Source organism: Pogoniulus pusillus, chromosome 13, assembly GCF_015220805.1.
Source record: "Pogoniulus pusillus isolate bPogPus1 chromosome 13, bPogPus1.pri, whole genome shotgun sequence".
NCBI lineage: Eukaryota > Metazoa > Chordata > Aves > Piciformes > Lybiidae > Pogoniulus > Pogoniulus pusillus.
The window spans coordinates 25,148,257-25,175,157 of record NC_087276.1 but is presented as its reverse complement, the minus strand read 5'-3'; the positions used below and the strand labels follow the sequence as shown (position 1 = coordinate 25,175,157).

The following is a 26,901-nucleotide window of genomic DNA, read 5'->3' as shown; positions in this document are numbered from 1 at the left end:
AGCCTGGAGGTTGCTGTAGACCACTGTAGCAGAGTGGACAGAAGCACAGAATGGTAGGGGTTGGAAGTGACCTCTGGAGATCCTTTAATACAAGTCCACTGCCAAAGCAGGTGCACCTAGGGCAGGTTGCACAGGAAGACATCCAGGCAGGTTTTGGAAGTGTGCAGTGGAGGAGAACCCAGAGCCCCTCGGGGCAGCCCATCTGTGAAGGCAGTGTGGCTGCTGGTGCAGGGCTGCTTGGATTTAAGACTTTTGGAGTAGTCTCCTCACCAGCAGCTGGAGAGTGGTTAAATGTGAGGGAGCCCAGACAGTCCCTTACACATCAGGGGACCGAAGAGCTGAAGCTCCATCACTCCCCACCACTCCCTGTGCATTACGCATGAGCACTCCTGGGGAAGCTGGCCCCAGGGGTATGAACTCAAGCACCCCGGGCAGCTCATTTCCCGGAGATTAACTGATTTCAGGACAAATCCCTTGATGCCCATCCCCTTCCCAGACATCCCCAATTCAGTAGCCCTAGGCTATTTTTCCTGCCGTTTATATTGGCTCCTGGCAAGCGGCTCCCTGGATCAGGCAGCCCGGGACGAGTCCCGCTCTTAAGTTGCCTCCTGCCCGCTTCTAGCTGTCCTGCAGGCTGGAGTCACCCAAAGGCAGATCACCACAAGGCCTTCGGGAGCAGAGCCCTGCTGCCGCATCTGCTATGCCTTGGGGACCTCCCGTGGCACGAAGCAGAACTGCAGGGGCGGGCACGGCGCCGGGTCTGAGCCGGCGGTGTCTGGAGGGACCGTGCCGGTAAGGTGGCAGCCACGCTGGAGGCTGGGGGCGCAGCTGAGCTGGGGACCACCGTCCTCACTGACCATCTCCCACCCAGCCGCCGCCCCCCCGGGCCCCACTCAGCTGCACGGTCCCGCCCCTGCCCCGCCCACCGCCCCGCCCCTGCCCCGCCCCCTCCCAGCCAAGTTCGGCGCCGCCGGAGCGGCGCACGCGCGGCCCCTCCCTCCCAGCGCGGCGGGCGCACGCGCGGCGGCGGTACGGTGGCCGGGAGGGGCGGGCGGAGCGGCGCAGGCGCGGGGTCGCTCCGCTGCCCGCAGCGTAAACAAGGGGCTGGCGGGGATGAGGAGGCCGCGGGCGTGCGGCGGGGGCCGGGGCCGCCGCGGCTGAGGTGTGTGCCGTCTGCTGGAGGCGTTTCTTTCCTCCTCCCCCGCCGGACGGGGGTAGCGAGGGCCGTCCCGCCATGAACTTGGCCAGTCAGAGCGGCGACGCCGGCAGCGGCCATCTGCTCTTCGCCAACTTCAACCAGGACAACACGTAAGGGGGGCGGCGCCCGGCCTGAAGGCGAGCCTGGAAGGCCCGGGGGGACCGGGCGCGGGAAGGGGGCAGCGGCTGGGAAAGGCCTGCCGAGGGACCCTGAGGAGGAGGCCTGGGCCTTGGGAATGGGGGAGGGGGCGTGGCGGGATCTTTGCTTCCCCCGGTCCCTCTCTTGCAATGGAAGGGAGCGTTGCCGCGGTCTGTGTCCTCACTGCCACAGAGTAGCGCCGCGGTCATCCTCACCTCTGCAGCGAGGAGGCGGGGGAGCAGCCCCACTGTCCCCTCCAGGTTCTGTGCGGAGCTGCACGGCGTGAGGCCGCGCTCCTAGGGACACGTAGCAGAGGGTTAATGGGCGGCTTGAGCTGTGATTGCAGCGTATTGACTTCTCCCTCCCCCAGACCGCTGCCTTGGGGAGCTTCGCCGCCTTATACCTGAGAGACATTGCTTGCTCTTGCCTTGAGAAAGTGAAGCAGGGCTGTTTCACCTTCTTGATGTCTAGCTGCTAGGAGTGCCTGAGGTAGCAAGAAGACCCAATTCTTCCAGGAGTTGCAAAGACTTCACCAGAAAGCTCATTATAGCTATCTTTTCATAGAGCTGTGTTGTTTTTACATGCTGCCTGTGTGCAGCTCAGACAGCAAAGGCACTGTGCCTTTGGCTTAGAGGTATTTTTATGAGCCCGTGCTTCTTTTGATGTTGGCTTTTCTAGAAGCCTTTCTCAGGTAGTCTGTGAAATTGCATTTATTCGTGTTTCCATTCTAGAAATGGTCAGTTCGTGCTGGACGTGTTTCAAGTGATTTAGCTGTTGCAGCGTGTTTAGATTAGTGCATATCAATTCTTACAGAGAGTATTAAAAAGCAGTATATTTTTTCAGTTTAGGACATCTCTAATAGCAAAATTCAAGCACTAAAGATCCTTTACAACTGTTTTAAACATCTAAAAGATGAAACGAGGGACAATAACTGAGAGAACTTGTACTTGAGAAAGGAGTCAGTTTTGTTCAGGAAGTGAGTAAGAGGAAATGATCTCAGATTGGCATCACACACCATAGCCCACGTGTGTGGTGGTGGTGGTTTTTCTTTTAACAACTTATTTATTTGTTTTACATACAGCAGTATCTTGTCCTCACAGGAGAGATCTCTGACTATCTTCAGCATGTGCTGTAGCATATGGTATTTGTGAAGGTGAGGTGACTAATGGAACTGGCAGATCGAGGAGAGATCACATCACAGGAGGAAAATACTCTGCTTGCTTTTGTAGGTTTTGGTGGGGTTCAGGAGATGAACAAGTGGAGCTGGATAGACTTGAGACAAGACACTTTTTAACAGTAACTTGCAGTAAATGCTGAGGGGGAAGCAGTAGTGTTCTATGTATTTGTAAGTAAATCATTATCCATATATTGATTCAAGCCAGAGACTTTTGCAACTACTTTTCACACTTTTCGTCAAGTACTGCCTGGAGCTCTCTCTGTCGTTGTGCTCAGAAATCACACTCTGGTTTTGCTCAGAAACCAGCCATTTTTTACCTATTACTAGACAAAATAAGTCATCATAACTAGGAAATCTGCCACCTGTTTATTTTGAAGTTTATAAAGGTCATTATGGCAAGTTTTTTGACGTTAGAACTGTGCTGTCCAACACTGTGATCTAAAAACATTAATGTTTCTCCTTCCTTCAAGCAACTGCCTGGTTTCAATTGCAGCTTAGCTTTGGGGAGAGCTGTAGAGAATTAGAGATTGCTGAATTGTAACCAAACAAAACTTCTTTTGAACGAGAGAGCTGCAGGCTTGATTTGAGAGCAAACCCAAGACAGAAGTAAAAAGAAAGGTAGTATTAATCTGTCTAGGCCTTCTTTGACTTGTCCACCTTAAAATCTCTCTTCAGGATAAAGTATGGTTCTTTTTAACTTTGAGGTATAGGAGGACAAACCAGACAGCTGACTAATGATTTTTTTTCCTGAACTGTGTGTGCTGCTTTGCTACTTTACCCATCTAATTTTCAGAAATAGAAAAAATATTTTCTTCATTCTTTATCCTATAGCTGATTTTTGTTTCCCCAGCATTCTAGTGCCCATTGTGCAGGAAGATTAAATTTTTAGGTGTTATTTCTATATATGCAAAGCACCTTTGGTCATGTATCTTTATGTAATCTAGACCTGGCTCATATATCTTCATAGTTTGGAGTCTTGGGATAAGCCTTTTGTGTAATGTATTTTGTAATGTTAGGAGAGCAGCATAACTATAAAAAAGGCTTCTGTTCATATTTTTGTCTCAAAATAATTTTAAAGCCACTTACTTGGAGACAAAAGAGATGGTTTAGGTGATGTTGAGTAAGTATCTCTTCCTTCTAATAGAGTCTCAAAGAAATCTCTCTGAGAATAGTAGTATGGGAAAAAAACACCCAATTCTTGTAGATGTCTTTCCAAGCAAGTTCTTACTAAAACACTTCTCTGGTGTGGTAAGTGACCTGAAAAAAAACCAAGTTGCATTCTAGTTCTTAAACTCAGTAGAATTTAGTGGCTGTGTAAGTTCTTTAAACTGGAGTTAGAGGTTTTTTCTTTGTCCTCACCTGTAATCTACCTTAGTTTCTTGTTTGAACAGAGAAACAAGGAGACAGCTCTCTGGATTTATTTGTATACTATTCTATATGTCTAGAAGGTCACCATTTACCAGGTGAGAAGAGCTGCAGAGAACTTATTAGCAGTGAATTACACTTTCCCATGCTGGCCCTCAGAACACTTACTTGCTTTCAACTTATATTACAAGTAACTCCAGACAGGTAAAGTAAACAAATGCGTATTCTTTCAGCCAGTATATGAAAGGCAAGCTTTGTTTATGTCTTTCCAGTCAGTTTTAAGGTGTGCTTTGGTAATTAGCAAAGTTGCTGACAGTCAAAACTGGAAAATAAATGACATGGATGCATTGTTACTGCATTTAAAGCTTATACCCATAACTTAACAAGGTGCCAGCTCCACTCATGCTCAGTGTGTCTTGCTTACCTAGACAGCAGAGACAAGTGCCTCGTTTTAAGAAAAGATGGTACTATTGATGGTAAAAGTGGTACAAGGTAATGGTAAAAATAGGTACAAGCTAACTTTTTCTAGGCTTAATTAAGGATTGTTAATTAATTATTGTCTCCTGTAGGAAGGAGGTGATCTTTTACTGTTGGGAAATTAGATTGCTGGTAGTTAGAAGAATGCTGTCGATGCAAAAGCTGCTGTTGCATTTCCAAGTTGCTGTTCCACTTCCCAGTTGCTGCAGTCCCTGGTGACTGAAGCAGATATCCTCTGTTTTGCCTTTAGTTGTTTGTTTTTCTTGTGAAGTTCATTCGTGGATGTTGTATGTGGTGACGTTGTCTCTTGGAACAGTGTCTACGTTATTGCAAGTGTTGTCTTGTCTCTTCATTCCATGTTCCCCTATGCTTTATTTACATGAGAGTTTTGAGTTACTGGCTGGGTTTGGAACTCTGCCTGAAAACACTCCACCTATAATGCAGGAGAAGCAATTGGTTTGTGGCTTCTCTTTGATATAGTATGTTTTCATTAAGTAAAAACACAGAGAAGGTCATTTTGAGATGATGTTGGTGTGCTTGTTTTGGACCTAGCCCTTTTCCCCAGTGAATCAATCATTGCACAACTTGGCATGACTGGCATTCTCTGAGAGGCAGGAGCTTCAGCCTGCAGAGAGCAAAGTGACTGATCAGAACTTGGGTATCCCAACAAAACCGGGCAGCAGATGCTTGTGGGTGATTTCAGTGCTGTTTGTGTTTTAGCAGTTAGATAACAAGAGATATTTGGTAAGAAGCACTGCTTAAACCTGACTGCTGCTTATATTAATTCTGGAAGAACTACTGAGCACAGATACCTTGATGAAAAATTAAAACCCTCTTCACAAGCTGATACAAGCTTCAAAACCCTTAAGGGCAATGCAGGGGGTAACAGAAGTTTGTGACTTTTATTTTTTTAAGCAAAGCATGACTTCAAGATCTGAAGGCTTCTGTGTAGCTATAAAATGGGTTAAACTTTCAGTCTTTACATGGTTACACAAATATTTCCAGAGAAATGCCTTCTGTGGAGTTCAGATTCAACTTAGAAACACCAAACAAAAACACAACCCAAAGAACCTGCTTGTGAAATAACAGTGGTGGGCAGCCTATAAACAAGTTTTAATCACCTTTTTTAGAATCATAGAATCATGTAACAGCACTTAGGAACACAGTAGTCACTAGAGACTTGGAACAGACTGCTGATGGAAGTGCAAAAAGGATGCCTTGCCTTTGGACTTGGGATGAAAATACTGATGTGTGCCTTAATTGCAAGGTCTTCTTTAGTCTCTGCTTTCATTTATGTGTGGTAGGTGTAAATTCCTATCTCTTTTTCCTGATATAATTCTGCCCTTTTTTTTTTTCCCACACATAAATCAATTTCATTCTGTGTTCTGAGCAGGTGCTTTGAAGTTGTGCAGTGGGAGAAACTGTCTTTTAGTTCCCTAACTAGGTGATCTTTGGATCTCTGTAGTAAACTGTTTGAGAAAGACAGTTAGGTGCTGAGCATTCACTCCTGTGCTGAGTATTCACTCCTCTGCCTGTATTTTAACTATGTTCAGGTGTCATTCACCCATGATCCTTGAGGACAGGAGAGCTCTTTATTGCAAGGAGGCTTTAAAGCTGATTAGACACCCAAAAAAAAAAAAGGTTGTGTATCTCTGGTGCTCAGGCAAGGTAGTGAAGTAGTCACACATCATCTTGCTTGCTGTGGTTGCAGAGGAGACAGCAGCCTAGGTGGGCTTGCCAGTGGGATGTTCCTCAGCATGTAACAACTTGCACAGGAATTTAGCCTGAAAGTAGTGATACTTACTTGGATTATGAACTTTCTGTTGTCCCAGTTTATTGCTGCACATTAAGTGATGAGCAAGTGTGATCTCCCTTTGCTGTAGCAATTCTTTGGAGATTTTCTTTTAAATATAAGAACAATAGGAAAATCTCCTGCAGGTTGTCAGAGCATTGCTGACAAATCTGTTGAACTTAGGACTTGTCCAGAATTATGGCATTCTTGACCTCTTATTATATCTGTAAGATGTTGCACCTTCAGTTTCAGCAGAGGTTTGGGACAGGAGAATAAAGCAAAGTAAGTCCCTTAGTAATTCTTTTCTTGTGTCATTTCATTGATTATTCTCTCATGTTTATTTTCTCCCTCTTCATCCTAACCCTTTGTTCACAAAATGTTTTGTCTTTGGAAATTTACATTGCTTTTGAAACAAGGTGGAACATTAGTGTAATGAGACTGGATCATAATGAAAGAAGGTTTAATTAACCAGTTATTTAAAATAGTAATGACTTCAGGAGTTGTGGTTATACTGCAGCTGCAATTGATTTTAATCTTTGAGAGCGCTGCCCTCAGTAGGATCTTTCTGATGAATGCAGAATATTTCTGATTAATAGTTAAGGTTCTTCATGATACAGAGAGGGAAGAACTGGTTTTCTTCCTTCTCTATGTATATTAAAGGAGGAAAAGAAAAGCTAATTCTAACTCTTCTGAAAAAACTTGTTTCTAACTTGTTTCTGAGAAGCCAGAGAGATTGAAGCAGCTGATTTCCCACTCTAGGTGAGTGTCACTCACAGCGAGCATCAGCATCCTGAAAGGAAGCTGTGAAATATCTCTTAAGACTGCTCTCTTGATGAGGTTAGTTTTAATTATTTGACAGCTGCTCTTGAAAATACTCTCAGGATTCATGTAATCTTGATTCAGAGTGCAGTATTATCTTTGAAAAAAGCAGCTAAATAGAGTTTCATAAATCAGGGTTATATTGGTAATTTTGCACTGAGCAGACAACCCTGATGATGAAATAGCTCAAAGTCTAAGGTGTGTAATAGGGGCTACACATAATAGAGCTAAAAAGCCACCTGTGTGTAGCATAATGTTAGAAGGGAAAAAGAGGCTATTTTGGGGGATATTGATTTTATTTTCAATTTAAGCCTCTCATCAGCTTCTGAAATTTGGTGATGATAAAGCGTAACACCCACATTGTAAAAGGAGCGTCTGATAAACTACAGAAGCTTCTTGTTGGCCACTGTCTATCAGAGCAGTAGCTGAATGGCTTATTGATCATATTTCATCCTCATATGATTCCACTTTTTTTTTTTCAGAGATGGGGTAATTTTGGTTAGAAACTTTTTTTTGTGGATTTGGTCGTTTAGCTATTGGGTATCTTAAGGGCTTAAGTGTAATATTGGTGTGGGGGAAGATGAGGGATTTAAATCACTGTGATTACAGTGCTATAACTCAGCTTAGTGAGTTCTCTTATTACATATAAAAAGATTTTTCCAATAGTTTCATAAGTAATTTGAGAGTGCATTAAGAAAAAAAGGGGGAGGGGGCAAACAAAAAAAACCCAAGCAAAACAAACCCTCCAAAGCAAGAATGCTGCCCTAGAAGAAGAATGGGTTATTTTGCAGTTCTGCCTGTGTGCTGAAATGGCTTTAATTATACTGACTTGAACTGTTCTATGTAAACAAATGATTTGTGGCTTCATCACCTTGATCCTGAAAGAAATAACAAAAGGCAGTTGCCATGGATAGAAAGGTCTGTTCGATGCTTCTTCATTTGGCTGCTACTCAGTCTAATGATTTTTATCTCGTACACAGCTCGCTTTTGCCATTGTCTGGAGCTTATTTAGATGAGGTATGGGGCTGTGGGTAGGATAAGAAAAATGGGCTTTATTTTTGGTGTCAGCAAAACAGTGATACAGCAATATTCTGTATTTAAAGCTGTGAGTACAATGCAAGAATCAATTCTGCCTGGTAATACATTCACAAATAGCTGCTACGTGGAATTCTGCATGAGGCAATCGTCCTGCGTCTTTTGTAGATGGTTTATATTGCAAGGAGTCGTGTGACTCCATTTATTTTTAACTCAGAGTGCTTGTTTACCTTTATGAAGTGACAGTTTTAATGTCATTCTTTGTTAAACCTTTTGAGGGAAGCAGCTGAACTTATTTTGTGTTTTGTTTTGTTTGTCGTTGTTTGTTTGTTTTTTTTCCAAATTACAGTTTCTCTTTTTAATGAAATTTGGATTTTCATTGAGTTGTATAAAAGTAGTTGAGGAAAGACACTGAAGCACTGTGGTGACTAATCAGATTCAGTCTGCTGTACACTGATTTTTGTCTGGAGTAAAATTAGATTCACCATCTCTAAGGTGACTTAGAGGAGCAGCAACAAAATTTTGTTTTATAGTTGCTCCTCTGTCTCTAACCCTAATATGCTTTTTTTAATACTTCAGTTATTGAATCTGGGGAGACTTACTTCTCTTGCCTGGATGGTGCATATTTTAATTTGAAGGTTTAAACCTTCTCAAATAGAATTTCTTAACCAGATTATGCCAGTTGTATTTTTTTTTCCTAGAGGAGAAGGTCATACAGAAGCTGGTTTTATAGCTTGGGATCTTAATTTCGGAGAATAAGCCACTGGAGGAATAATTTCTCATCTTCTGGATACTTTAAGAGTTTAAAAAGGGCTCCCTTTGGATCCATGAGAGGAAAATACAGAAAAAGCAAGAACTCTAGGAATCTGTATTGTATTCTAAATGCAGAACTAATTACTAATGCTTCTGAATTGTAGACAATGGTCTTGCTGAGCTCAGAAGGGCATTTTGGCAGGCTGGCTGGCAGGGCTGGGTTTGAGCCTTGCCACAACTTGGCATATTGAAGTACATTTTATTGGAATTTAATTAAGTTTTCTGCATATATCCTGACAGTAAGAAATATATGAACTATAAGCAGACTAATACACTTCTGCACAACCCAGCTGACTGTTAATTTTCCTTTTCAGTGGCATAAAATCATCCTCCTCACGGGGAGGGGAAAATAAGAATGTGCCATTGTCTGCTGCCTTGATGTGTAAAGACCAGCAAGACAAGCCTAAAGGTTTTTGGAGCTTAAAATTTAAGACCTGTCTTTGAATCTGACTGGAAAAGCAATTAAATGGTCTGTGAGCTAAGTGTGAAAATTGAGTAATGGAGGAAAGAAGGCTCTGCAGTCAGTTTTTTAATGTTCTGCTATTGTTAAAATCTGTTTAATGTCAGTGACTGGCATTTTTAAGAGGGTGCCTCTGATCAAAGATTCAGCAGGAGTATTTGTAAGACTGAGACCTAACAATGTTCTTAGGAGGTGCTAGAATATCATCAAATAAAAGCATAGAAAAGTAGAGCTGGCAGTCTTTAATGCTTTTTTTTTCTCCCTTCTTTTTAATATGAAAGCTCTTTTGGGGTTGTTGAGGGGAAGGTTACAGTACAAAGAGCAAAAAATCCCCAGACAGCCAAGTTTATAAGGTCTTGGAGGTCACCTCTAATGATGAGGCAATGATGTAATTGGTTTGCATTGCATTCTTCAAGTCATCATATTTTTCTCCACACTAAAGCTTCTAGTTTGTGTGGAGAAATCCCCAGCAGAAATTGGGCAGTAGGCTTATGTTAAGCTGTGATCTCTTATTTCATCATTGTGAAGCAGGATTCCACACCTGGGATAGTTGAGAAGCTGTTTGCCCTTTCCAGAGTTGAGGAACCTATCTGTATCTGGTCTGGCTTTTTAATGCTTTTCTTACTGAGCTGACCCAACTGGAGTTGGTAGTGTAGGATAAGAATCTGTCCAAAGGTAATCATGGCTGGCTTGGTTTATGTTCCTGACTGCCTTGTTTCTTTTTCAGGTCCCTTGCAGTTGGCAGTAAATCAGGCTACAAATTCTTCTCTCTTTCATCTGTGGACAAATTAGAGCAGATCTATGAATGCAGTGAGTATGTTTTTCTCGTTTTCAAGTTGGCTTAATTAGGGAAGACTAAGACCTGCTTCATTTTTTTCACAGGTTATTTGAAATTGACATAAGAGGAACCTTAAGCATGTGTTGAAATATCACACAAATACAAAACAATTGATTGCTGGCAGGGTAAAGCTATATGTTAGTGGTTTGTATTGAAATTGAGCTGGAAGGTTGTGAAATTTGGTAGCAGCTATGAGAACTCTTTGCTTTTTAAACTCTACATCAAATAACCAGGTTATAGAACAACTGGGCATTAAAAATAGAAACTACTGATGTGGGAGTGTCTTTTGAGTTTTTACACTGATTATTGTGGCAGGAAACCACAAATACACCTTTCCCAAATAAGAAAGCAAAGCCTTTCTTAAGTTTTTCTTTAATGCTAAAGTACTTTTAATGTGATAGTGACAGATGTAATGATCCAAATTCCCATAACTTCTCAGTACTGATCACAGCTGGCTAGGATATAATGAAATGGAGGGATGCTTCAGGGAGAAGTGAGATCCTGTGTTGCCAGCAATTCAGACTTTTTTTGAGGAGCTAATGAGTAAACTATGAATGCTATGCAGAGTATCCTTGCTTTTATGTAAACTCCACATGAACAGGTGGTACCAATAGCTATGATGTCAGCTTTTGTAGTAGGATCCTGGTGTACCATGCAACACAACAGAGTTGTCCTTGGACTCCGTTCTCTAAGCAAACCTGACCCTGTGGCATCTGACATTTGAACATGATGTGATTCAGATCACCTCTTACCTGTGCTGATAGTCTGGTTCTACATACAGTCCATGGAAAAGAGTAATTGGGAGGCTCAAATTAGGCACCTGTGAACAGGTTATATTGTATTCCAGCTACCTCTGCTTGTGTGAGTCACGGTCTGGTTGTACTGGTTAGTTGGTGTCTTGAACTCCATTTTATGCTGTTGAGTTTAGGTACCTGACCTCTGTAGTATGTTAGGCACTTCCAGTATCTACCCTGATCTCAACCCAGGAGACTCAGTGAAGATGACTCCTGTTACACGAGACACTGATGAAACATACCAAGGGAGACTCAACTGAACCTTGCAGGACTGCTTCTTCTAGAGAGTCTTTGAAAGAACAGGTTGGATAAAGCACTTTGCTCAGAGTCTTGCAATCAGCCGATAGAGCAGATGAGGTTGGAATTGAGCCCTGCTGATTCCAGACTTCAGACTGTTCTGGGATGCCTGCATGGACTTAACCTCTTTGATATTGTCAGTTTTCCACGGGTATTAAGTCTGTAAACACAGAACACAGAGTGTGAGGTAACACTAGATTTAGTGGTCTGATCCGTGTATTACCTGCCTGTCTTGACCTTTGGTCATGGGGCAGGTAACATGCAGCAGATCTAAAAATTAAGTTCTTAAATGTTTAGGGTGGGGTTTTTTTCTTGTATGAAGTTAAATATTTTTTCAGTTTGGGGCTCTCAAACCATGTCTGTTTAGAACTTGATATGCAAATGGAAGGAATGCTGTATACTAGGTGCTTCCTTTTCTGCAAGGAGAGGTATCTTGAAGCCTCCCAGACATGTGCCTCCTGCCTCCAGTGGGTCTAAAGACTTCATGTTGTTTTCAGTGAGTGCTTTTGAGAACCCCTTCCCCCTCTTCTGTAGGATTTGACTTGCCAGATGTAGGTATCTAAAGTAAACTGCAGAATATGCCCTAGCTGTCTGGTTGAGAGAGCAACTGAAAGGTCTGGGAGGTTTCTTTGCTCCCAAACCCTGACTTTTGTGACTGTACCATCTCCTAACTACCTGCTCAGTTGATCTCCTGGTAAAAATGACTATCAGATTGGAGGGTGCTTTAAAGCTTCTAACATGCTTCATGTTATTGGATTGAAAATGGAATAAAAGCACAGCTGATCATCATGTAGCTAGTTCTAATCAGCTCTTGTCTGCTATGCTTCATACCTGTGTTTATGCAACTGTAATCTCGTTATGGATTTGCTGTTCTCTCCTCACTGCTGATACTTAACTCGTTTTGTTGTTCTTTTTGTTCTTTCTGTGTTTTGAATCTGAGTTTCTGGCAATGCTTGCTTGTGTGGTGTAAAGGAGAAGATTAAAAATAGAAGAAAAACCCAAACCTCTTGTGATTAACAACATTGCTATAGGACTTATCTTGTGCTGCTACACATGATTAATTTGGGACAGCTGCATGCAGGATGTACAGTATAGCCTGGTATAGCACCCAAATGGTTGCTCCTCAGGAAGCATACATGACTTGGCAATTGCAAAGAGATGTTATCACTTCTTCCTCCTAGGAGAAGACAAAGGAGCAGAGCTGCATCTTGTATTTTTTTTAAATGAATTTAATTAAAAGCCCATCAGAGTGCTTTTCTCTAAAGGTAACTGTATTATAGTGAGTCTTTTTATTGTGAGGCTGCAGGATTTTCTATTCCTTTTTAAGTGTTTTCCTTGCTGAAAGTTGTCTGGGTTTTGTTTTGCTTGTTGTTTTTTTTTTTTCCTTCTGACTGCTTAGTTCTTAAAGTGCTCTTCCCTGTGTGCCTACACATCCCATCAAAGCAGCATGGGAGCAGAACTTTTTCCATCTGACTACCTGCTGTTCCTCCTCTGAAATACCAGCTCTTCTGCCTGCCTGGGAGAGTTAACAAATCCCAGAAGCTGTGTGAGGAATGAAGCTGTGCTTGCCCAGGAGCAAGAAGCAGTCAGACTGTGGTTTTTGGGTCTCTGTGCAGGTCTTCTGAGCCTTATAAAAAGATTGTATCATTATGAAGGACTCCAGGCTTAGATGGAAAGCTGATAACCTACACAGTAACATATCTGAGAATCTTTTCTTGTGTTACTAGTCTGATTCAAAGAACCTGGACCCCTGCATTTGAAAGTCTATGCACGAATTCAGAGAAGCAGATTGAATTCTTTTATTTCCTTTTCATGTCTTGTGTGAGGCATCAGAAAAACAGAGAACAATTCCTTGAAAACCAAGTCATTGCTAAAATGTTGTGTGAGCAAACTGAACATCCAAAGCCTCTGCAAGCTGTTTTGTCTTCCCAGAAGTACCACAGTAAATAGCACCACAGTAAATAGCAGACATAGGTAGAAGTCAACTATGCGGAGTAGAATACTGCAAATGCTTGGTGTAGACCTGCTCTGTTTCCATAAGGAGGCTGTTTCTCTGTCTTTTTCTCTCTCAGAAGAGCACAGAGCATTAAACACATTCTGAGATTTTCCTTGAAATAACTGCACTTTCAAAGCAGACATGTCACAAGGTGGTGACACTGTCATATGCTGAGGATGTTGCACAGAACTTTTTTTTCAGGGAATTTCTGTCATTTGTGAGGAGAGAACAGTGCCCATTAGTTATTTAATATGTCTCTTGGCCAAAACAGAAGCCTTCAGAAATAAGCTTTATTGTTTTTTTTCCACTGGCAGCTTTATGATTCGGATTGTATTAAGCATTGAGCTAATCCAGACACTGATTTCTGTGGAACTTCTTGGTTGTTTTGGTGGATCAAGGCCAGAAGTCCCAAGTTGTTTGTCTTGATTCAGTCCTGTAATGCAAGGACAGGCATAGCCAGTAGCTGCAGGAGAGCTGCAATGTGTGGTGAAACTCTCCAGCTTTCTCCTGCTGTGGAAGCTATGTCCACTGTGTCCCTGAAGCTTTTGGAGGGCAGCTTCAGGGGGTGGGAGGGGGAGGTGCACATGCCAGAGTAACTGGTGAGGAGACTTGGACTCCTACCAGCTTGGTCCTATACAGTACTGTAATCAAATTCTGTGAGAGTGCTGCTTTGCCAGAAATCCTGGACTGCTCTCCCTCCTGCTGTCTTCTCCACATTTGGAATGGTGACATGTTCCTCCTTTTGCCTCCAGTGCTTTCACAGTAGAACACTTGACATAGTGGTGCTGGGTTACGGCTGTGTGTACGTGCTGGGTTCTGCGATTCCTGTGCAGATTGGCTCTAGGGACTGTCCAGTCTTTTCTATGGTATGTGTGAAAATACTATTCAGTGACTGGAGCAGCCTTACAACAATGAGTTTACCAGCTTCTTTTGAGTGCAACAGCCTTTCTTCACCAAAAGGTGTGCAGAAATCCCGAGGTGTTTTGGTCATCTGAAAGCTCTTCCATGCGTAGTATAGCTTGAAAAACAAAAGCCACACACAGACAACCCCCCAAAACTTCAACCCCCTTTGTTGTTCTGGGTTTCTGCAGAGATATGACTGTAAAATGCTGGAGTGAGATGGTTTTGTGCTGCCTTTTTCTTTTTTTTTGCTGTGGAATCTTGGGGAGGAGGATTAGCTGCTCTGTTCCCAAGCATAAACTTTCAAGATGCCTCAAGAGAGGGGAGATCTTTAAATCAGCATTCACTGTATAGATTTTTCTGCTTTAAAAACCTCTCCCACATCCCAGCTTGAGCTGTTGTGACAATGTTTGTGGCATTAGGCTCTTAAATTTTTTTAGACAATGTTTCCTTCATTCTTCTTCCCTGAAATCTCCCTCTGTGTTTTTCTTCCCCTCATTATTGTGATTCCTTAGCTGACACAGAAGATGTGTGCATTGTGGAGAGGCTGTTCTCCAGTAGTCTGGTGGCCATAGTTAGCCTTAAAGCTCCACGCAAGCTGAAAGTTTGTCACTTTAAGAAGGGGACAGAGATTTGCAACTACAGTTACTCCAACACCATCTTGGCTGTCAAACTCAATAGACAGGTGAGTAGTAACTTTGACAAGGGAGTTGAACACGGGAAGGGATTGCGGATCTGATTCTGGCACTTACTCTGCTGGGTTTTGTCTCTTCCTTTTGGTGACAGAATTGCTATTTGACATGAACTTGTGCCTTTCCAGCTGTAGCTTCTGTGTGCCATCTCAGTACTCGTATTTCTGGTTCTCTCTTTGAGTATCTACTTAAGAAATTCCCTGAGTAAGATGGGTATAGTTTGAGTAGGAGATTGGACTAAAGATCTCCCAAGGTCCCTTCCAGTGTGAATCATTCTATGATCCCAAATGTGGAAGTTTGTGAAACTGGCAGTTTCTGTTCAGACCTAAACTTAAAACTTACATAGTGACTTTTTATGCTTTTCCATACAATTTGAATTGCTATTTTTTAAAATCACTGAACTGGTGAGGTTTTTAAATACCTGAACCCATACTTTACTGTCTCACTAAATCATTACTAGGCTTTTTTGCAAGTACAGACTTCTCTGCCTTCAACCAATTCATTCAAAGTGAAGAGAACAACATCTGAAGGAAGAAAAAAAACTCTTTAGTGTCCATTCCTGTGTCACAACTCAAGTGTGGGAGGATGAGACTCATGTTTAAAATCATATGGGATTATGATTTGATTTCTGGCATGGTGAGGTAACATTAAATGAGTAAAATTAGTCTTCCAGATGTAGCTTACAGAAGTGTAAATGAGATGTTGAAGAAATCAGTTTTTAAAAAGAACAGCCCCTCACAAATAATTTTAAGTAACAGGCACCATAAATGGTTAAAAAACTCTTGTGTCTTTTTTTCCCTCTGTTTAGCCAAAGCAAAAAAACTATTTCCATGTGTGAATTGGCCTCTTGAGGGGAGGAAATACATAAGGGCAGGTACAGAATAAGAATTAAAAAGCTTTAAATGAAAGTCTCTGGCTTGCTGACTTGAACTGGTAATGTAAATCATTTTCATTGGAATCAATTTGCACTGGTGTGGGTGAGGGAAGTGAAGGTCAGTTCAAGTGGCTGAGTGTAGTGTTGCACTGTCAAAGCCTTCTCAAGAGGTGTTTGTTGTGTATCTTCTATCAGACTCATTGCCTCCTATCAAGTAGGTACAAACCCCTTCTCTCTTGAAAGGTACAAACTGCATTTTTTTTTTAGGAATGGTAAATTATTATTAAACTCCACTCTGACATCAACATTTAATCCTCTTTCCCACGTCTAGAGGCTGATAGTATGTCTGGAAGAGTCTCTTTATATACACAACATACGAGACATGAAGGTATTACATACAATCAGGGAGACACCTCCCAATCCTGCAGGTAAGTGAGGTGTCAGAGGCTGGCATAGCTCTGAAAAGTGCATTTTGTGTCAGCCTGTGACATTTCCTACAGGGAACAGTAAGATTAACTCCACTGTGAAATCAAAGTGAGAAGCACAGAAGCAGTTGTCTTAAAGCCCACCTGTTTAAAATCCGGGTGGGGCTCTTGAGAACAAATAGCAGGCTGTGCCTTGAACTGCATCTTCCCAGGGTTTTAGTCTGCTTGAGTGAATGTGTTGAAGTGTTAGAAAGAAGTAGCAGAGATATAAACTTGACTTTGCCAGCACTTGGTATGGCTGAAGGCTTTATCAAGCTTCAGAGTCATGAGGGACAGGGGCAATTCAGCTACTTAATCAGTTATTGTAGCTCTGTTGGTGTTCTTTTTCTACTCTATATTAAATGTTACATATTGACTCTGAGATTTACTCATAGTGTTGTGAGGATAACCTGAGTTGCTTTTATAATACTCAAACATAGCATCAGAAAGTTTTGCTGCCTCAGTGTTGGAAATCTGCTCCTTTCCAATTCAGTTTCTGCTTCCCTTCTAGGCTTGTGTGCTTTATCAATAAACAATGACAACTGCTACCTGGCCTATCCAGGAAGTGCAACTATTGGAGAAGTACAGGTCTTTGACACCATCAACCTGGTAAGGGTCTTTGTGGCTGCTGTTTCCCCTTCTAAATGTGCAGGTTTTGGAAACCACTTCCTCAGAGAAGGATTGTTAGAACTGGGCTAGGCTCCCCTACATCTGTTTGCAGCACCTCTTACAGCTTGGCTTCACAGACAGCTGGCAGAGAAAATAGACACTCAGGTTTGATGAGCAGAGTTAGGCAAACGAGTGAAGCAAAGTAATTTCTGTTTGAATTGTCTTTTAAGTATCCTTCTACTGCTTGTACTCTCCACGTACATGCTTCACTGATCGCTTTATGTTCATAACCTTTACTGGAACAAATATTGAAGCTGTTTTCTGTAATGCAAGGCCCATATTTGCCTTGAATACTCTGAAATGTGCAGTTTTGAGCTGCAGACACGTAGCTTTTTCATGTGCTAAGGTTATATTTTATTGATTTACTCCTGCAGAGAGCTGCTAATATGATCCCAGCTCATGATAGCCCCTTGGCTGCTCTGGCATTTGACGCAAGTGGTACTAAACTTGCCACTGCATCAGAAAAGGTAAGGTGGCTTTTTATTAACAGAGATAAAGAATTAAATTTGTTTGTTTCTAAGCATTTTCAATTCAAGAGAGCTGTTGAGATACTGGAACATGTCCAGAGAAGGGTGACAAGGCTGGTAAGGGGCCTTGAGCACAGCCCTGTGAGGAGAGGCTGAGGGAGCTGAGATTGTTTAGCCTAGAGAAGAGGAGACTCAGGGGTTACCTCATTGCTGTCTACAACTACCTGTAAGGATGTTGTAGTCAGGTGGGGGTTGGTCTCTTCTTCCAGGCAACCAGCAACAGAACAAGGGGACACAGTCTCAAGTTGTGCTGGGGGAGGTCTAGGCTGGGTGTTAGGAGGAAGTTGTTGGCAGAGAGAGTGATTGGCATTGGAATGGGCTGCCCAGGGAGGTGGTGGAGTCGCCATCCCTGGAGGTGTTCAAGAAAAGCCTGGATGAGGCACTTAGTGCCATGGTCTAGTTGATTGGCCAGTGTTGGGTGCTGGGTTGGAGTGGATGATCTTGGAGGTCTCTTCCAACCTGGCTGATTCTATGATATTAAGTTGTAAGCACACACAGTTCCACACCCAAGTGCCAAAAAAGGTGGCTTGCAGATCTAAGTTAAGAACTGTTAGTGCTATTTGACACCATTTCCATGCTGTGAATCATTGGATAATAAGGTTATTTTAATAAACACATTTGGATCTGGCAGTAATCAGGGCAATCCACTAAGTGTTTCTCCCTTTAGTGCAAGATGCTTATTAGAAATTAGTTGTCTTGTTTTGATGCTGTCTTCCTAATGAAAACAAGGCAGTTAAAGTCAGCATAGAGAGCAGTGCTTTGCCAGCCCTTGGCACACAGTAACAAATTGCCCATCTAAATTGTGTAGATTAGAAAGTCTGAAGCCTCAGCATTTTGAGTAATAAGCTTAGATTAGAAAGGTGTAACTGATTGCATCTGATAATGGCACAGAGACCTCCAGATGACTGTACTGGTGGTACTTGTCTGGTGTGGTCATTTTCATCATCAGAGATAAGGGCTGTTCCTGATGCATAGCTTGTTCCCTGCATTAGGAGCTCCCACCTCTTGTTTCTCTGCTCTTCACACACATCCTACGAACATGCTCCATAAATATTTCATGCCAGTGTGTGATGTGCATCAACAGCAATAAGTTAACAGCATAATGCTTTGCTGTTTGCAGTTGTACTCTGCTCAGTAGATCTAATAGAGTGATCAAACTTGGAATGAAAAACTAATTTATTCTATTTTCATTTCCAGGGGACAGTAATAAGAGTGTTTTCCATTCCAGAGGGACAGAAACTCTTTGAATTCCGAAGAGGAGTGAAGAGGTAAGGTTCACCTGGGCCAATTATCTGAAGCATATTTCTTATGGTAGATTTCCAGTGTGTTCTGCAGTTGAGCTGGCATCCTTGGTCTTGCCTATTTTCATCTTCCTTTATCCCTGCCTGTAGGCTTATAACAGTTCCAGCTAGAGCAGCTTCCAGTTCTTGCTCCTTTGGACTCAAGCTGTTCTACAAATCAATCCTGTTGGAATCATAGAATCAGGCTGGCCAGAGCCTCCTCCAGCCTGGCCTTAAATATCTCCAGGGATGGGGCCTCAACCGCCTCCCTGGGCAACCCATTCCAGCCTCTCACCACTCTCATGCTCAGCAACTTCTTCCTCATGGCCATTCTGAACCTGCCCATCTCCAGCTTTGCTCCATCCCCCCTAGTCCTATCACTACCTGATAGCCTAAAAAGTCCCTCTAGCTTTTTGGTAGTCCAAGCCCCCTTCAGATACTGAAAGGCCACAATCATGCTCCCTCTTACCTGTTAAAAATGTAGTGGTGAGGGAACTTGTTTAAAGTAGGCCACCTTCTGTAGGATCTGTATGTTGTATTCTTAGGGCAATTGGAGGCAGTACCCCTAATGTTGTCTCTCTCCTCTAAATCCTGCTAGTCCTGTGATCGTTGATAGCCATTGTGAAGAACAGTACTATAGCTTGTGGTAGGAGTAACTCTGTAGTTGTGCTTGATGCAGAGGTAAGACTTGAGCTCAGATCGTTGCTGATTGACCCCTGTACCTGGTGTATGTCATGTCACTAGTGGAGATGTTGCTCTTGAGGTGCTCTAGGAAGGTTTCAGATAATTCAGAATGCTTACTGTGGAAATGTTCTTTTTTTTTTTCTTATTTGCAAAGCAGTGGTGACTGAGGAATCTGCTTAATTAATAATTGAGCCAAATACTTGGCTTAATTGCGAGTCACCTGCAATCTCTGACAGGAGAAGAGGAGCAGGTGAGTCTACCATGCAGCCACAGCTCTCTCAGTGCAGCTTCTGTGAGCAGTATGGAGCTCCTTAGGGGAGAAGGTACAGAAAGGCCCCTGCCTATCAAAACAGAGAAGTAATGTTCTTCTTTAAGCCAATGCCCATGAGTTAGTTAAGACTGGCTTTCTTACACCAATTGCTGCAGTACTGGAATGTCAAAAATAATACTTCATTTGGCTTCCTTTCTCTTTTTTTCCCTCCCTTAGGTGTGTGAGCATCTGTTCATTGGCTTTCAGCATGGATGGCATGTTTCTGTCTGCATCCAGTAACACAGAGACGGTGCATATCTTCAAACTTGAGACTGTGAAAGAAAAGTAGGTTTCAGAGGTCCCTTAGAGTTTGTGAAGGAAAAGGCTTTAAAATTCATGATACTCAAGATGAGTTCTTCAAAGCATGGACGGACTTCTTTTGAATGCTTCTGTAAAGGGCAGAAGTCATTTACGAATCAGCAGTTGTAGCTGAGCTACACACTGTTCTTCCAGGGACTAGAAAAGATCCCAAAGAGAAACTGCCCATCCTCTGGAGAGGAATGTGCAGCAGTTTCAGCATTCAGTTACATTTGTGTTTCACCTCTTCTGACAGTCATGATGGGAAGAGCTATCTCAGCGTTGCCTTCCAGCTGCCTGTAGGGCTTTAAAAGACACCAGGTTCTAAAATGTTCCAGGAAGCTGGACAAGGATCTTAGTGCCATGGTTTAGTTAAATAGAAGGGTTGGGTGATAGGTTGGACTTAATGATCCTAGAGGTCTTTTCCAACCGGGTTAATTCTGTGATTCTATTCATGATTCAAGAGGACAGTCTTACATTTCTGTGGAAGGCGTTGGAAAGGGTGATCTGTTTAGTGATGAACAGGAGAATAAAGTCTTCAAGTGTAGCACTTCCCAGTAGGTCTTGCTCTCGTATAATGAACCTTATGCAGTTTTATAAGCAGAAGTATCACTTTGCAATCAAACATGCTTAAATAAAAGGCTGAGGGTATGGTGGGACACACAGTGCCCTGTAGCATAAAGGGCCTGCATTAGAGTTTCATGTAAACACTGTGAGGGTGACAGAACACTGAAACAGGCTGCCCAGGGGTGTTGTGGAGTCTCCCTCTCTGGAGATACTAAAAACCTGCCTGGACACATTCCTGTGTGATCCTGCTCTACAAGGGGATTGGACTAGATGATCTTTTGAGGTCCCTTCTAGCCCCTGACACTCTGATTCTCAAAGCTGTTGTTTCTGCTTAGTGCCTTGAAAAACAAGAAGCTGTTTCAAAGTGTTTACACACCTTTCTCTCTAACATGAAGGCAAAGTCGGTCACAGGTGTTTTTTCCTTCTGACTCCTAGACCTCAGGAAGAGCCTACAACTTGGACAGGTTACTTTGGAAAAGTTCTAATGGCCTCCACAAGCTATCTGCCCTCCCAAGTAACAGAAATGTTCAACCAGGGTAGAGCCTTTGCTACAGTCCGTCTGCCCTTCTGCGGGCACAAAAACATCTGTGCGCTTGCCACGTGAGTACAGAAACCGAGCCCGTGTTCACCACCCCACTGGGCTGCCACGTTGGGCTGTGGAGAGGCTGCCACTGTAGAACACAGCTTCATCTTCCCTAGAGCAGACAGTGCACAGAGCAATGGATTATCCTGTAATCATTTCAAAGCCTCTCCCAAGTGAAGAGCAATGTGTTAGAGCCAACAGCTTGCAGTCATGTGAGGGGAGCGGGGGAAAGGTGCAATATTTGGAGGAGGATAGTCTAAAGTGGTTTTGAAAGTTTGTGTTTCATTTTGAAAGGTGAATGTTGAGAACATTCCTTCCTGTTAGTGCTGGGGGGGAGTGATACAGCGTGGTGTGTGTAGTGAACTGCAAAATCAGGCAGCCCAGCCTAAAGTAGCCTTTGAAAGCAAGCTGATGCTGTGCTGGTCTCTAAACCAGCACAGCATACATGAAAATTAATTTTAAGGACTAAATCTCATCTTTATAATAGTCTTTACCAAAGGCAGGTCCCGTTTGGCACAGCTATCAAAGCAATAAACTGAGTGCTAGTAAACTGATTCTGTGGGGGGTTTATAGTTTTAGTGCTAAATTGACTTAATGTCTCTGCTGTCACTCCTCTGTCTCAAGGCATCCTTTAAGCAATAATTAAGCCTTGTAACACTCCTGAAATAAGGAACAGTCCCGTTGGAATGTTTTGCCTTTGGAGGTGCATGAAGCTTGATGACAGGGTGGTAACTTCTTGCCCTGTTTAACTGGGTTATGTAGAAGATGCTCGATTCCTATGGTGCCCCATTAGCCCCAAAGTGTGGTTCTGCTTTACTCTGGTTTGGGCTTTTTCTGTGCACAGTTCTTTCCTAGATGCACTGTCTGTTAACAGTGTTCCCCTGTCTTAGAAGCATGAGTGTGGAAAATAAGGCCTTAAAATCATGGGAGGTCAATAGCATGTGTTGATACAGAACTGAAGTCCTTATTAGTCTCTTGCTCTCCCCTAAACCTTCCTAGAATCCAGAAGATCCCTCGTTTATTGGTGGGAGCTGCTGATGGCTATCTCTACATGTACAACCTAGATCCCCAAGAAGGAGGAGAGTGCACATTAATGAAGCAGCACAAGTAAGTTCACATTAGTTTGGGGCTGAGGTGGTTTTGCTTTGTTTTTGTGATCTTGTTGCTGTTTGGGTTGGAGTCGCCGTCCCTGGAGCTGTTCAAGGCAAGATTGGACGTGGCACTTGGTGCCATGGTCTAGCCTTGAGCTCTGTGGTAAAGGGTTGGACTTGATGATCTGTGAGGTCTCTTCCAACCCTGATAATACTGTGATACTGTGATGTGTGGGTTTTGAGGGTCTTTTTCCCCACAAAATCCGCTTTGTTCTTAAGCTTAGTACTGTTTTGCAGAAGTCTAACTTGGAGCAGCTCACATCTTTAAATGAATCTTTTACCAAACCTCTGACATGAATGAGTAACTTCAGAATCCCCCTGTGCCTGCCCTTTCTAGTACCTACTGCACTGTGCACCACTTTATCAGCAGGAACTGAACGGGGTCTGATTGCAGTGCAGGATCAATCGCTGTCAGCTCTCTGATCCTGGCTCCTCTTACTTGGCAGTTCGAGTCGAGTCACTTAGGGAAGAACCTGAAACATCTAACACCATCCTCTTCATCAATAAATGAAGCAGTTAGAGAGAGGATAAAGATGTTACTCTGGCTAAATTTTCTGGATTCTCTCTGTACTGGTGTCCTTATTAAGCCTCCTTGCATATAGGGCAGCCAGCTCATGTTCTGTAGCAGCACTGCAGAACACTTCAGGAAAATATGACAAGGCCTTGTTATTTTTTAATAAGGTTTGGCAGGCAGAGCTGGGGTACTGTAGTTGAATTACTTTTCTGATCAGTTATGAATTAAAGCCAATAACTATGATGATAATTCAGGCTTGCAGCCTTGGTCAGTCTCTCTAATACTGGTCAGAAATCATGCCTTTATGTGAATGTTTTAAGGTACGACCTCTAGTTACATTTGTAGATGAAGTAAAGTCACAGATGGAAGTTGTTATCAACTTCATCTCTGAAATGCTCTAATATCTTCACTAGAGGTTTTTTTACTATATAGGGATGAAGCAACTGCTTCAAGAGAATCACAGAATGTCAGGGGCTGGAAGGGACCTTGAAAGAGCATCTGGTCCAGCCCCCCTGCCAGAGCAGGATCACCTAGAGCAGATCACACTGGAATGCATCCAGATGTCTCTTGAATATCTCCAGAGGGGGAGGCTGCACAGCCTCCCTGGGCAGCCTATTCCAGCGCTCTGTCACCCTCACAGGGAAAAAATTCTTCCTCAGGTTCACATGGAACCTCCTATGCCTCGACTTTCACTGGGAAACCGGGGGGAGAAACTGAGAAACCTGAAACTCTTCAGTCTGGAGAAGAGAACACTGAGAGGAGATCTTACTAATGTATACAAATGTCTGAGGAGTGGGTGTCAAGTGGATGGGGCCAGTCTCTTTTTGCTGGTCAGCAGTAATAAGACAAGGAGCAATTGACACAAATTGGAACATTGAAGGTTTCACCTCAACATGAGGAGAAACTTCATTACAGTGAGGGTGGCAGAGCACTGGGACAGGCTGCCCAGAGAGGTTGTGGAGGCTTCTTCTCTGAAGACTCAAAACCCACCTGGATGCACTCCTGTGCGAGCTGCCCTAGGGGATCCTGCCTTGGCAAGGTGGGTTGGACTCAATCTCTGAAGGTGCCTTCCAACCTCTTAAAGTTTTGTGATTCTGTTGTGAACAGAGCTCAAGAGACTGTCTATAATGTTGACTACTGATAATGGTTTTGTGGGGTTTTTAATCACACTCTTGAGTCCTTTTTTTCTTTACATTAGCTACTAGGATTTAGATGCTGATGCTATGTCAGAGGCAAGCGTGTTGCTGATGATTCTTCAGTGTTAAATGTGAAGTGTGGTCGGATGCACTTTGGCCACAACCCCAAGCAGTGCTACAGGCTGGGGACAGAGTGGCTTGAGAGCAGCCAGGAAGAAAGGGACCTGGGGGTACTGGTAGATAGTGTTTGAACATGAGCCAGCAGCATGCCCAGGTGGCCAAGAGAGCCAATGGCATCCTGGTCTGTATCAGGAACAGTGTGGCCAGCAGGACAAGGGAGGTTATTTTGCCCCTGTACTCAACACTGGTCAGACCACACCTTGAGTCCTGTGTCCAGTTCTGGGCCCCTTAATTCAAGAAAGATGTTGAGATACTGGAATGTGTCCAGAGAAGGGCACCAAGGCTCGTGAAGGGCCTGGAACACAAACCCTATGAGGAGAGGCTGAGGGAGCTGGGGGTGTTTAGCCTGCAGAAGAGGAGGCTCAGGGGTGACCTCATTGCTGTCTACAACTACCTGAAGGGAGGTTGTAGCCAGGTGGGGGTTGGTCACTTCTCCCAGACAACCAGCAACAGAACAAGGAGATGCAGTCTCAAGTTGTGCTGGAGGAGGTCTAGGCTGGATGTTAGGGGGAAGTTGTTGCCAGAGAGAGTGATTGGCATTGGAATGGGCTGCCCAGGAAGGTGGTGGAGTCACTATCCCTGGAGGTGTTGAAGAAAAGACTGGATGAGGCACACTTAGTACCATGGTCTAGTTGATTGGACAGGATTGGGTGCTAGGTTGGAGTGGATGATCTTGGAGGTCTCCCAACCTGGTTGATTCTATGCCTTCTTGACAGGTTGGAGGGACCAGGGCCCTCATGTTGTGTGTGTATGTGTTTATGTGTGTGTGTGTATATATTATTTTTGCACATCTAATGAGATAATCTCCCATAGCTGTCAACTAAAGGTGTAGTAGACCCAGGCAGGTCACCTCTCCATCTAACCCCTCTCTCCTGCTTGCCAGGCTCGATGGCAGTATGGAGCCAGCCAACGAAATTCTGGAGTCCGCATCTCATGACCGGCCGTTGGTAGCACAGACGTACAGTGCTGCTGTGACTAAAGGTACATATGTGCCTTCCTCACCCACAAGGCATGGTAAGGAGAAGGCTGGAGACAGGGCAGAGGGCACCTCTGCCCATTGCCTCGTTCTAGATGGCTGCTTGAGCTCGTCTGCTTCGACGCTGGGCTTTTCATAACTGCAGGTGTGATGTGGAGCACTGGTGAGCAGTAGGAAAAGAGCACTTGTGATGTGCAGTAGCCTCCTTTAGATGGATCATTCATCTCTGCTACTTCCTGAGTAGAAGTTTGTGTCAAATTGTGGTTAAGTGATGGTTGCAGTACCTGCCACGTGATTCTTGAGGTGCCCTCACACAATTATTTCATACAGGAGTTCTGTATCCAAACCTGATCAAAGCACCTGGGTTATAACCCCTTGGGTTTATTAAACAGGGTTTGGTAAGTACACCTGCAGTTCCTTTATGGGACCTTTTAGCTTGATTTGCTGCTCTGTGAAATTGAGAGGATGAGAATTTACTTAGTGCTGCAGCTGTTAGTGGAGCTTCTGCTGTTCTTGTGTGGCTGTCAGGTCAGTGCTTCAGCTGCAAAGGAAGAACAGCCTGCACGTGTAGCATCAGTGCTGCAGTTGCTCCTGTAGTGCATGGGTAGGGTTAAGAAGAATATCAGCCTACCTAAAGCAGGGGTTTGTGCTGTGCACGTGCAGGGTAGTTGAACTTGGAGCATAAACTGCTCTCAGCTTGGGGCACTGTGGTCATGATAAAAGCAGTCATAGGGTGGCAGTGACAGCGTTGCAGGCAGTGTCCATTACTTCAGCTCTAATCACTGGCTTTGGCTCCAAGCTCGAGTTTGTGCCGTTGATCTCCCAGCTGCTTGTTCCTTTCTCCCCAGCCTATAGTGATGACCTGGGTGCCGTGGGTGGAGCATGCCTGGAAGATGAAACCAGCTCGCTCCGATTGGATGAAGACAGTGAGCATCCTCCCATGATCCTGCGGACAGACTAAACCTTGACCTGTGAACTCACTCCTGAAGCAGAGAACACTGGCTTGATGTTTCCTGAGGAATCTCGTGTTATGCTGCTATGAACTTTGACATGAGCTGGGAGAGAGGATGACAGACTCTTACAGTTTTAAGTCGTAGCTGTAGTTCTATACAATTGGACAAATACATGGTTTTCAATTCAGTGGCTTTTAATCTTGCTTATCTACTTTAGCTGTGTTTCTTTCTTTCTTTTTATTTCTCTGTTTTGTTGCCAAAACCTACTGTTTGTGCAGCCCTCAGAGCCTACTAGCTTTGCATGCCTTCATGTGCCAAGCAAGCATAGGAGGGGGAGAGAGAGAGAAGCCACTTTATAACAAACCCAAGTTTGTATTTTTTTTATATATGTATATAATATTTAGCTTATATAAAGGAAGGAGCAGAGAAGTGGTTCTTGAAGCCGAGATGAGTTCTGCACTGACAAAGGTCCAAATGGTTTCCTGTGCATGGGCTTGCAGGCATACCTAGTGACTGACATGCAGCTTTTCAAATGCAATGGCCTGGTGGTTTGGGTGGTGGTTGGTTGGTTTTTTTTGGGTTCTCCCTCCCCTTTCCTGGACCATTTTGTTAATTAAAATTCCTTCTGAATGTTGTTGTGTACTTGTGGGACTGTTCTGTTTGTTGGGATGGAAAACTGAAAGTGTTGCCCTGCGTAAGGATCTAGAATATAGAAAGTGCCTTTACAGGGAAGAAAAGGATTTGCTGCAGGAAGAAAGCTGGAAGGAAGGAGGCATTGAGAGACTCTTGTGTGTGTGCACCTTCAGTGCTTGGGTTCCCAAAGTCCATGTTGGCTTGTGGGGACTCTTTAGAGAAGACTTGGAATGCACTTTCTTTCTCTCCTGTAGATTGTCTCATTTCCTTGGCAGAGTAGCAATAACCATTTTTTATACTTGTTTTGAATGT

The 26,901-nt window shown here is 43.6% G+C and overlaps 1 protein-coding gene across 2 annotated transcripts; it reads left to right on the top strand.

The window, feature by feature from the left end:
• Positions 1-1,027: 1,027 nt before the first annotated feature.
• Positions 1,028-26,598, top strand: WIPI2 (WD repeat domain, phosphoinositide interacting 2). 2 transcript variants are annotated; one of them, XM_064153633.1, is made up of 12 exons: positions 1,028-1,308; positions 10,002-10,084; positions 14,615-14,784; positions 15,997-16,093; positions 16,641-16,738; positions 17,173-17,265; positions 18,523-18,593; positions 19,777-19,884; positions 20,899-21,063; positions 22,046-22,153; positions 24,911-25,041; positions 25,852-26,598. In XM_064153633.1, the coding sequence occupies exons 1-12, from the start codon at positions 1,235-1,237 to the stop codon at positions 25,962-25,964; spliced, it is 1,311 nt and encodes a 436-aa protein (XP_064009703.1). In that variant the 5' UTR covers positions 1,028-1,234; the 3' UTR covers positions 25,965-26,598. The 2 variants fall into 2 exon arrangements, with proteins under 2 accessions (XP_064009703.1, XP_064009704.1); XM_064153634.1 differs by having other exon boundaries at positions 1,031-1,308; positions 24,911-25,008.
• The last annotated feature ends 303 nt before the right edge of the window (positions 26,599-26,901 follow it).

Coding starts and splice junctions, on each gene's coding strand:
- WIPI2 (XM_064153633.1), top strand. CDS start 1,235: ATGAACTTGGCCAGTCAGAGCGGCGACGCCGGCAGCGGCCATCTGCTC. Junction 10,085..14,614: donor AGAGCAGATCTATGAATGCA/GTGAGTATGTTT, acceptor GTGATTCCTTAG/CTGACACAGAAGATGTGTGC. Junction 21,064..22,045: donor AACATCTGTGCGCTTGCCAC/GTGAGTACAGAA, acceptor AAACCTTCCTAG/AATCCAGAAGATCCCTCGTT.